Source organism: Fukomys damarensis, unplaced genomic scaffold, assembly GCF_012274545.1.
Source record: "Fukomys damarensis isolate Sample0158 unplaced genomic scaffold, DMR_v1.0_HiC HiC_scaffold_24, whole genome shotgun sequence".
NCBI classification, from domain to species: domain Eukaryota; kingdom Metazoa; phylum Chordata; class Mammalia; order Rodentia; family Bathyergidae; genus Fukomys; species Fukomys damarensis.
Window position 1 is genome coordinate 432,863 of NW_022900936.1, and position 12,248 is coordinate 445,110.

Here is a 12,248-nt window from a genome sequence, read left to right on the forward strand (position 1 = left end):
AAAGTACTTTTCCTCTTTAGTAAACAATTTGCAAAATCTGATGCAAGCATACATTATAGCACATAGAAATCACACTTGTTCTTACAAACCTGAGTCCCTATGTGCTGCAGTAACACGAGTGCCTACAAAGGAAAACACAGAGCATCACAGAGATGGACACAAGAAGCCTAAACCAGGGATGGCAGAAACAAGTGGAGGGCCAGCACCATCCCAGGGTACACTTAGATCCTGCATATCCATGACTGTCCTTGTCTGGTCACAAGGCCTGGCGCCTAGGCCTCTGCAATGACTTTTAGAAGAAATGAAGATAACAAAAACAAGACACACCTCAAAGAGAGTCACAAAACACAATGCACAGACTTGAGAAGGGCACACACAAAGTAGTGAGGCACAGATGAATTCCTGGGTGCCAGGCCGCTCAAGGCTCTTGGGAAGGCAGTCCATGTTCACAGAAACCAGGAGAGTCAGGAGCACATCTGGAGGCCCGTGGCCAGGGAAGCACGACAGACATGTACAGAACTGTAGTGTCAGAGGGTGAAGGAGAGGACAGGCAGAGGAAGTTCACAATGAAGCAACCCAAGACCACACAGAGAACAATCCTGCAACAGCCTCCCCTCAAACTCAGTTCCAGCTGGGGCCTATGGGCCTACCCTGACACAGTGGTACCCCAGTGAATCAGAGGTGAAGAGGGGCAAGGGCAGTCTAAACATGTCCAGAAGAGCCAGGCCAGACCTTGTGGTGCCAAAGCACAGCACAGGCACAGGGAATGTCTAGGTCTGGCCTCATGAGGCTGTCCAACAGCTCTACATGCTCCAGGCCTCTTTACCATAACATTCATGTTTAGCAACCAGAAAGGAGTGCAGCCCAGCTTCCCACTGGCTATGGTAATGACACTGGAAACGGGAGGACCAACTCCTGAGGAGAGAAGGGTCAGCCTTTAAGGATCAGTCCAGGAGGACAAAAGAGACTTAAGAAAAAATAACCGACCTTAGGCTGAACAAGTTGAGTGTGAGAGACCACTTGGACCTGCTACAGGGTCATGGGAAACATCTGCAGTGCAGGATAAAGTGGTGCTCATGGCCCTAGAGCACCAAAGGGAAGAAAGGGGCCCAGAACCATGTGGTCAGCTATGCCTTCACAGATAGGTGAGGGCAGCACTTGTAGCCCAAGAAGGCCCTTACACAGCCTCCCTAGAGGCATGGGGCTCTGAGACAGTGGGGGTGATGCCTGGCAGAGTGTACAGCTTCACAACTGAGGAGCACACCCCATCAATCCCATTAGGCAGGAAGGAGGCAGAACAGAGGAGAGGGCTCCCTCACAGCAGAACACCCAGAGACAGGGCATCCATGGTAGAACACCTGTGAGGACCAACAAGCATCCTTGGGCCTCAGAGTCACAGGCTTGGCAGACTCAAATGTCAACTCAAGAGCCACAGGTGAAGAACTGTGTGCCCCACTGAGATCAGGGAGAACCCTACATCGTACTGAGGAGGCAACAGGAACCTCAGGAAGCAAAGCCCAGAAGAGCTCACAAAATCAAGGAGGCAAGAATAAAGAAAAGGCAAAAAACAAGGAAACAAAGGACAAACAAAATAAAAGTGGTTAATAAAACTAAAAGCTGATAGTTTCTTTAAAAAGAATAAAGAAGTTTTGGAAAGAAAATGAGATTTTTTCTGAATGGATTGGGTTGTTCTCATAGGAAGTCAGTATTTCAGAAGAGACTGCCTCTCATGCTACCACCTCCTAAAAGGCAACCTTTAGAGAAGCAAGGTCCTTCTTGCAAGTGTCCATGCACACACCTACAAGCAGACAGAGACATGCTGGCATTTACAAGAGGGCTGTCTGGGCCAGGCCACTCAAGGTCCTGAACACATGGGTGGCAGAAAGTGCCAGACACAAGACAAGAGAAATCCGGGGGGCGGGCTATGGGTTGAACCACCCATGTCCTAGGAGAGCCCCCAAACTCGTTCTGACTGCCAATAACCTAAAAACGGCAACCTTTTAAACTTATGCCTTTGACTGGTTTCATTTTAATACTTAAGACTAATATATCTAAAAATCTGGAAATGTATGAACCACTTGTGCTAAAACTGTATGTTTTCCTAATTAGGGGTCACATCAAATAAACTAATTTTCAGTAGAGTATTAGAGGAGTCCAATACTTTAACCTGCTACCCCTCACAGAGGATCAGGATACTTGTGTAGCACCAGACTGAAGGACCACATCCTCTGGATCCTCACCAGCACTATGCCAAAGCCAACACAGAGACAAGCACAGGTGCAGGTTCCTCAGCAGCAAGCTCCTCCTTCCATCGTTTCACATACCGGCTGCTCTTGCTTCTGCCTCCACAGCCTGAGCTTCCTTCTGGCTCCACAGTAGGGAGTGCTCCTCTCTCAGCCCAGCCTGCTCCTTGGCAGCTTGCTGCAGTTGCTGGCCCAGACTCTCCAGCTCCAGGACCAGCTGCCGTTCTGATGCCTCCTTCCGGGCCAGTGTCTCCTGCAGATCTGCCTTCTCTACCTTGAGTCCTTCAAGGAGGCCTAAAAGGAAACCATCTGAGGCAAGGGAGCTTAGACCCTGGAGGGGCATGCAGGCGAGGAACCTGCCCAGAGACCTGCATATGAGTTCTGGAAGGCTCTGCAGGGTCACTCCTGGTGAGCAGCCCAGGGTCTGACCCTACAAGGAAGAAGGGCCCCAGGACAAGGTCAGAGCTCTGTAAAGAGCACACAGTGGTCACCCATCTGAGCCGCTGAGTGGCCCCTTGTGTGTGTGTGCATGCTGGGAGGGACCATGTGTAAGACACCCCATGCCTTTCACCAAAAGAGCAGGGTAGCACAATGCCAAGTGCCCCATGTGCCCAAGGCCTTATTTCAATGGAAAATATTACTGGTGCCATCCAGATTTGCTTTTAAAGATCCTTACTCCTTCTGCTTCTGCAAGCAGGGCTGTGTCTGTTTCCGAGGGACTGGGCCTGCATCCTGCCAGCCCCACCACTCTACTCACCCTCCGCTGTATGCAGCTCCAGTGCCAGAGTAGCCTTTGCAGTACCCTCTGCCTGCAAACACTCCAGCAGCTCCTGGTGTTTCTGGACAAACTGTGCCGTTTCCTCATTTTTATGGCTAAATTCTTTTTCAATACGAGAATGAAGCTGGCGTGCTTCCTCTACCTGTCAAAAACACATTTGAGTGTCAGAACTACACATTAAAAACCACCAAACCTTCTGTTAACACCAGTAGAATTCTACCTCTCCCCTAGGGCTCTATCGCTGCGCTGCTTGGGGAGGCCACTCAGGGCAAGGCACCAGGTGAAAGCTGTGGAAAGCTGGTGGTCCCTAATGGACAGCCTCTGCCTCCCTCACCCTGGCTCAGCCCTGGGTCTGCTCCTCACTCTTCCCAGCACTTGCTGGCTCAAGAGTCAAGTTGAGGACTCTCAGGCCATCTCCAGGCTAAGAGTCCAGTCAACCTCTCAACTCAAAATGCCTACATCAGCCAACCCATGGAGATACTTCAGTATCTGGGCCTTTGGCCTCCCCATTAGCCAGTGCAAAGCAGGTCTTTTCTGGGGCTCAAGATGTCTACCAGCCTCTTTTGGTTCTTCCTTGAAAATTGTCCAGAGACCATCCATACTAAGTATGTCACCCATATGCCTGAATGTCATGGAATCACCTGTCCATCCTACTTCTCTCCAGCTTACCTGTCGGGAGGAGTCCACAGCCATCTCTAGGAGGCTGTCCACAGCCATCCTGAGGTTCTGGTAGACTCTTCTGATTGGCTGCTCACATTCCAGCGTACTCTCGGGGCTCATGAAAAAGCTCTCACATACATGACTGCTAATATCCCCCAGTGAAGACATCTCTGCACCTTCAGGTAAAGTTCTGTCCAACTCCAGCAGAGCTGAATCATCAGACCACACCTCTTCCAGTGCCGGAGCTGCAGAAAGAGCAGACACTGTACATGACAGTCAGTAAGCCGGCTGACCCACACACCTTTAAAGCCAGCATACATGTGTGCACATACCCAAAGAATGATGGTCCATTTCCTATGCAAAACTGCGACCCACTTATAGGCACTAGGCAATTCCATCAAGTTCCAATCCTTGTCCTCAAGGAAGGCAGCCTTCCCCAGCCCCACAGAGGACCCACCCTGGCACACACACCTGTGGACAGGGCCTGGTCTGCAGCTGTGGTGCCTGTGTGGTCTAGGAGGAACCCCACGCGCTCACCAATTCGGCTCTTCAGAGAAATAGCTTCTTTCAGCGTTTCTCCAAACAAGCCCAGCAGCCTCCTCAAGGCATCATGAAGTGCTCTCCTAGGACAGGAAACCAATCACGCCATGGCTTTAGGGATCCCCAGATGTTTCAGGAGATGCTGCCAATTGGCCTGTGCACTATGTTCCCAAGAACACGCACTCCAGCACACAAACAATACTGGTCCCCACCCGGAGGCCACAAGAGACAGCCTTGTGGGTACAGAGCAAGGATTTCTTCTGGGAGAGAGGAGATGGGTTTGTGGAGGTACTACAGGGATTCAAAAGGAAGTAAGTGTTTTTTATAATTTAGGAAAACATGAAGATTTGGCAAAACCAAAGGGCAGGAAGGCAGATTTTTTTACATTTCTGAGCTACTTTCCTTGCTGTTTAAGTGAGAAGAATGGCCTGCTTGGGTCTAGTCCAGCAGCTAGGAACCTAAAGATAACCCCACAGTGAGTACAGTAGTCTGCAGTACCACCAGTGGGTGGAAGGTCAGGCAGCAAAAGACACGGACACACTGACCTTTCATCCTGACATAGGTCCACATCTGCCTTGAGCATGGAGATGAGGGTAGCACCCTCTTGGTTTTCCCTCTCACGCCTCTGCTGCAGCCTCTCAAGCTCAGTATGGCACTCTTCTATCTCCCGACTTAAGGACAAGACTTGGCCTTTCAGCTGTTGAGAAATAGTGTTAAACCTGTTATAGCAATGTACTTAAAAAATAAGTGGCGGCCAAGAAATTCCAGCATAATTTTCAAGATCAATAAAAATATGGCAAAAGGTGAACAAGGGGTGATTAAAGACAAAAATTATTAATATGGTTTTCTCCCTTAGTCACTTGTATTTTCCTCTTAGTCACTTATATTTTCCCTCTTAGTCACTTATGGAAAACAAAACAAAAGACCTGCACATAACCCCAGCCTGCCCCTGCCACCAGGGCATGAAGGGGCAGACTCACTCATTTATCTCACAACTAATAACTCAAAGTACAATTCCTGCACGGTCATTCACAATAAAAATTAGTTGTTAGCCAGGCAGAGATCCTTCTAATACATTTCTCTCTAAAAATAAAACTTTGGTGTCTTGGTGACACATGCAAGTGGTGGGTGGCACCAGTTTCCCTGGTTGTTATTGGCTACTATGGGCTCCCAGCAGCCCACAGTAGGTGGCTACAGGCCCTGGCAAACTTCTGGAGTAGCTTAAGAAAAGTGGTAATGGAAATACCCCAGCTGGAAAGAGCACCTTAACCCAGGCATCTCTGTCCAGGGCCAGCTGCCAGACACAGGGATGGCCCAGAATGAATGTGCGCATGCTCTAAATGGGCAGAAGGCCACACAGAGCACTACCACTTGTGTTCACAGGGAAGCCAGGCAGAGAACACATGCAAGCATCTCATCAAGGACAACTCAGACAGTGCCCCATCCCTGCTCTGCATGGCTAGCAGCTCCAGCTCAGGAACAAAGCAGGAGGAGCCAAAACCAAGTGGCCTCCAGGTAGAGAAGCCCATGCTGGGACAGCACCAAGCAGACAGAAACCATCTCTGCCTAATAGGGAAAGCAGCCACATGAGGTATGAAGGATTGAAAGACAAGCAGAGGGCAGTGAGGAATCCAAAAGGAAGAGCAGTACAGAAAGAAGAGGTGGGCCAGAGGAAGAAAAGAATGTAATTCTGCAACCAACTCACTGCCAGGAACAAAAGCTAACCATTAACACAGTGACAGTGGACAGGAAAAAAAAAATACTGATTTTATAAAACTAATGGCTGAGTTAGACCAAGACAGGTAACTGGGTAAATTAAAGAAAACAGAAGAAATCAGCAAGAGATTCCAACTTTCAAGATGGGAAACAATGACCAAAAAATAATCAAGACCCAAAAGATAAAGTGTACACCAACTACCATGAGTACCCCTGATGGCCAAGGCCAGGGCTGTGACAATGGACAGCAGAAAGTCTCAGGCCAATAATGACATAAATGACTGATGAATGATTCTACTTATAGAGCCCAAGTCCTCCTGCCAGTCCTGCTCCCTGCTTTCATCAAAAGACAAGGATTGTGCAGGGTGTGGTGGTACACACCTGTTATCAAAAGATCCCACCACCACAAAAGATCAAAAAACAAGCCAGTGGGCGTGGTGGTGCATGCCTGTAATCCCAGCACTCAGGAGGCTGAGGCAGGAGGATTGCTGTGAGTTTGAGACCAGCCTGGGCTACGTGGTGAGTTCCAGGTCAGTCTCAACTACATAGTGAGACTCTTGTCTCAACAACAACAACAAAAAAAAGAGTTTAAAATTAAGTTGGTAATTGAAAATTTTTCCACAGAGAAAGTTTACAGACAGACATCACCATGAGCTTCATCCCCAACCCTTTTTGAGACAGGGTTTGTTAAATCACTAAATTGCTCAAACTGGGCTCGAATATGTGATACTTCTGCCTCAGACTCCCAAAGTACAGGGATTACAAGTGTGTTGCTGTTTTTATTGGAACTTGAGTTACAAAACAGCACAGATCTTGTGTGGTGTACCTCTAGTCCTATATTGTCTATTAGTTGTTATTTTCAGACATTTTTACAGAATGAGAAGTTCTTCAGGGATTTATATATTATTATAGCATAAATACCTGTTACTTTGAAGAAAAAGTCTAAGAAATGCTCTGAAACAGCCTTGTTCCCTCACAGAGCACACAGGTTTGGATGAGGCCGCTCCTTACACCCTTACCCCAGCCTCCTTTTCCCTGCTGCTGCCTTGCCCTCATGAGCAAGACCACCTGGCGCAGCCCAGGGAGGAGGAGCTTCTGCCATGGGGGCACATGTTTGGGCCTGCTGCTGCTGACTGCCCACTGCTCCAATCCTACCAAGACTCTCCCAATGTTTCAAGTCAGGCAGCCAAGAGAATTTGGGCTGGGCCCCAGTGCCTCAGGCACCTGCACAGCAGTGGGTGAGAGCTGTGCAGAAACAAGGACACTGCAGTGTGCAGCATAGTGCCTGATACTCACAGGCACACACTTACTGAGGTCACGGACAGCAACCCCGCATCATAACAAAGTCAAAGAAGCACAGGGATGCCCCACTCAAGGATGAGCAGTGGGATGGTCTCTAAAAACTGTGAAAGCACATCTATACCTTTTGATGCAAAATGAAGAAAAACCTCATGACAAAAGCCACCCAAACCTCTTGTTGTTAATATTTGCTCTGTAAAAACTACCAACATTTAATAAAAATTTGGACTTGAACAAATGTTTCTCTGAAGACACAGAGAGAGTCAATAAGCACGTGAGGAGATGCTTGATATCACTAATCACCAGGGAAACACAAGTCAAACCCATGAGGATGGCTCTATTAAAAAAAGGAGCGAGGGGGATACCAAAGGTTGACAGGATGCAGAGAAAGCAGAACACCTGCACTCCACTGGTGGGACAGTAAAGGATTCAGCTGATGTGGAAAGCAGCTTGGCAGTTCCTCACATAAATATGTGAACTAACAATTCCATTCCTAGGCATATGGCCAGTACATTTAAAAGCAGGGATCAAACTGTACCACAGTGTTCACTGTGGCATTATGCACAAATGCCAAAAGAAGGAAACAAACTATAAGTATCTATGAACAGACAAACAAATATGGTATGTATTCACAATGGTATATTTTTCAGCCACAAAAAGGAACAGAATTTTGAATTATGCCACAACATGGATGGACCTGGAGGATACTGTTAAGTGAGTTAAAATGGTCACTAAAGATAAATATTGCATGTTTCTACTTATCTAAGGCTCTTAGTCAAATTCATAAAGACGAAAAGTAGAATGTTAGGTGCAAAAGGCTGGGGTAGGCAGGGAGTTTCTGACTAGTACATACAGAGTTTGATCTTACAAGATAAAAAGTTATGCAGAGGGACGGTAGTGATGGACACATAATACTGTGAATATACTTAATGTCACCCAAATGTAAGCTTAAAAATGGTTAAACAGTAAACTTTTTATACATACTCCACCCTTGCCCAAAAAAGTATCTGTGACGAAAGGCTTGTCTACATACCTGCTGAGTCTGGCTGTCCTCCTGCAACTGGGGTGGGTCCCGCTCCGGGGAAAAACACTGCACTGGCTCATGCTCCAGTCTGTGTACCTCCTCTTCACCCACAGCAGCTTTTTGCTCACTTTCAAATTTAACCTGTACGAAAGTACATTAATAACGACAAATGCCTTTAAGCAGGACATTATGCTCGTCCCATGTCTCCGCTACATGCTAGGACTCAGCACATCCCTCAAGCATCTGCTGAGCCTCTACCCTCACCAGGAGCATCAGATGGGCCACCATGAACTCCACACAAATGCACACACACACACGGCTCACCACACAAGACCTAAGTAAGAGGCCCTCATTCCTGGACTCCATGTCTAGGACAGTGTCATTCAGCTGCTGCTACTGCCTTGGCAATGGCGGCTGAGATCATCACACAGGGTCACACTGAGAAATTCTCCATCAGTGGGAATCTGGACCATGACAATCTGAAACATTCAGACACCTGGTTCCTTCTATTTAACAGGCAAAAACTTTCTTCTCGATAATAAGACATGTTCTTAATAAGCTTCACCTAAACTATCAGATTAGTGAAAAAAAAAATTTTTTTTTTAACTACAGAGGTAGGGATATCCAACAGGGCCGACTACAGGAGCTACATCAGAGATACTCAGAAATATTTGGACAGTTTGCAAAGGGGAAGCTGAGCTGCCACCGTTGGTCTGCACCACCCTACCCCTGCTCGCTAGGTAGCAGCCACCCAGAAAGCATCCCAAATAGCCTGAGGGACCAAATGAGTGGCTACAGAGGCTAGACTCCTCCACCCCTCTCCAATCTCGGGAATGCTCAACCCAGTGGCACCCTTTCCCACTCACTGCAGGCAAGACAAGCCCCTTTCCACCTTGACTTTGGGCAGAGAGGGGATAAACAAGCAAACAGTGCCCGATGAATCCACCTGGCACCCATGCCCATGCAGTGGCATGGCTGCTTACCATCAGACTGCAACTAACGCACAAAGTGAACTGTATGGATGGCATAGTGGTTACTGCACGTACATTCTCTTATTGGAGTGTTTGATCTGAGTTTCCAAAGGACTTTTTTGTTACTTTTCTTGCTTTCCCCCCTTGTTTTGATTAGTTATTTCCTCTGTTTTCCCTATTTCTTTTCTTCAATCCTAACTACTGTAGCATACTATTTTCCTATTTTTTACTTGTTTCCCACCTTTTAAATTCTTCAAGTTCCCCTATATTTCTTTATATTCCCCTATATTCTACGTGCACTCTCCTCTTTTTCTCTCTCCCTCCTGCACCTGTCATTCCTATCTTCTCTTGTAATAACATTCTGCCCTTTCTAATCTATTCTTTTTGTTCTTCTTTATCTTCCTGCCCACTTGTCTTCCCTCCTTATGAGTCTCTTCTCCACCTTACAAGTGCACAAATAATATCAACAGGTTCTGACAATCTCACAGGTATCCTCAATTTCAAATTACTCCTCCCTTCACCTACATCTTGCTCCTGTCCCAACAAATATCTTTTAAAAACCCTCAACACAAACCCTTCAACTATAAAAGGCCACTAACAGAATGTGACCCCCTACCTGATATTTTTACCTATTATTACTTCTCCTACTTTCACTCATGCCTCCATCTCTTCCCTTCCCTTCACCTTTCACACTGCAGACTGTTACTAACAATGTAACAGTCTGTAAAGGGTGAAAATATAAGTACAAAATTTAACACATCTAAGTGATATCTGATTGGATATGTTGATTACCCGCAGTAATTCATTCTCTCCTTTCAACACAGTGATAGAGTCAAATCATTTAATTAAATAGCTGAAGTGGTAAACACTATCTCTGAACAAATAAAGCCACAAACATAATGTTGGAAGGCATAATCTAACTAAAAAGATCTTTGAGCCAACTATACTCTCTCCTAACTCTATTTGACCTCAACCTTCAGTACAAAAAGCAAAAACAAAACAAAACCTATCGAGGGAGTAAAATAAGGTAACAAAGGCCTTCAGGGTCTCCCAACTCTCCCAAGGCAGATCCAGGGGGCACCAATGAAGAAGAAAACAAACACCTGGTAGCAGAGCTTTGCAAACTGATTAAAACAGAGGTAAAGAAATTTGGTGAGTTCAAAGAAGACATGACCCAAAAGTTCATGGAATTATCATACAAAATGACCAAAGTGGATACAGAAAAAACAAAAAGTTGAAGAGACAATCAAAACTGTTCAAAGCGTGGACAGGTCAAACAGATAAAAAGAAAAAAGAAAAAAACCCCCACAAGAATCATCAACAGAAAAAGAATGCAATGTCAGGAATGAGTCGAAACCTTTTAGTAATAACTCTCAGTATGAATGGCTGCAACTTCCCAATTAAAAGACAGAAATTGGCAGACTGGATCAAAAAACAAAATCCAATAGTCTGTTGCATTAAAAAAAAAAACAAAAAAAAAACTCATCTGGGCCAGGGGTTTAGCTCAGTAGTGCTGCCACCTGTGTCAAGGCACAAGGTCCTGAGCTCAATCCCTGGTACCCAAAACAAAACATCTAATACATAAATATATTCACAGGGGGCGGGGATTTAGCTCCGTGGTTCCATCACCTGCCTCACAAGCGCAAGGTCCTGAATTTGATCCCCAGTTCCAAAAAAAAAAAAGATATTCACAGACTAAAAAAAATCAAAGGATAGAAAACAGTATTTCATAAACCAGGACCCCAAAAGCAAGCAGGGATAACAATTATACTCTCAGAAAAAGTAAACTTCAAGCTAAAACCAATGAGATGAGGCAAAGGTCACTACATAATAGTTAAAGAAATAATCCAACAGGAAAAGATAATACTAGCAAACATATATGCACTGAATACTGGAGCACCCATCTTCATAAAACAAAGACTCATGAACATAAATGATCAAATAAACACCAATACACTCATAATGGGTAATCGATACCCCACTTTCACAAAGAGACAGCTCAAGTAAACAAATCACAGTTGAACCATATCTTATACATTACAGTGCTGAATGTAAGAATTATACAAATAAAAGTCATCAATTTGGAGTTTCCTTGGACCATTTCTTTGTTCTGAATATTGTAATGAACATCCTATATACAATTCCTCATTTAGCAACCGACTGATTTAACCACCTAGTTGCACAACTTGGTCATTAAACAAGGGATGTCTGTAGATAAACTCTTAGCCAAATTCACCAAAAGAAAGACAAAAAAGACATAAATCCAATTAGAAATGAAAAAGGCAAAACTCACACTAGACACCATGAAAATTTAGAAAGTAGTAATTATTACAAAAAAACTGTATTCTAACAAATTGGAAAATCTTGAAGAAATGGGACAGATTCCTAGACTTAAACAAATTACCAAAACTAAACCAAGAAGACATAAAAATTCTTAATAATCCAATACTAAGCAATGAAATTGAGGCAGCAATTAAAAAACAAACAAACAAAAAAAAACCAAAACTCTACCAACTGAGAAAAGCCCAGTAGCTGATGGATTCACTGCTGAATTCTACAAGATCTTTAAGAATGATACATCACCAATACTTCTCAGCTGAACATGGTGGCACAGGCCTGTAATCCCAGCACTCAGGAGGCTGACTCAGGAGGATCACCATGAGATTGAGGCCAATGTGAGCTACACAGTTAGTTCAAGGCCAGCCTGAGCTATATAGCGAGACACTGTGTCAGAAAAAGGAGAGAGAGAGAGAGAGAGAGAGGGGTTTATCCCAGGATTGCAAGGATGGTTTGGTTCAACATAAGCAAATTAATAAATTTAATACACCACATAAACAGAAGCCAGGACAAAAACCACATGATCATATCAATAGATACCAAAACAAAAAATTAATTTTTGGGCTGGGGATTTGGCTCAGTGGTTCCATTGTCTGCCTTGCAAGAGCAATGGCCTGAATTTGATACCTGGTACCAAAAAAAAAAAAAAAAAAAAACTTTTAAAACAAACACAAACAATT

The 12,248-nt window shown here is 45.1% G+C and overlaps 1 protein-coding gene across 9 annotated transcripts in view; it reads right to left on the minus strand.

The window, feature by feature from the left end:
- Window positions 1-12,248, minus strand: part of Pcnt (pericentrin) — a 104,587-nt gene that overhangs the window by 48,585 nt on the left and 43,754 nt on the right. For 7 of the 9 annotated variants that reach the window (XM_010636382.3, XM_010636386.3, XM_010636380.3 and 4 more), the window contains exons 15-20: window positions 8,270-8,401; window positions 4,767-4,918; window positions 4,153-4,304; window positions 3,691-3,944; window positions 3,001-3,163; window positions 2,325-2,537 (exon numbers count right to left, since the gene is read on the minus strand). In XM_010636382.3, the coding sequence (XP_010634684.1) occupies window positions 2,325-2,537; window positions 3,001-3,163; window positions 3,691-3,944; window positions 4,153-4,304; window positions 4,767-4,918; window positions 8,270-8,401 (1,066 nt within the window). The remainder of the gene's footprint in view (window positions 1-2,324; window positions 2,538-3,000; window positions 3,164-3,690; window positions 3,945-4,152; window positions 4,305-4,766; window positions 4,919-8,269; window positions 8,402-12,248) is intronic. The other 2 variants (XM_010636387.3, XM_010636381.3) reach the window with 1 other exon arrangement.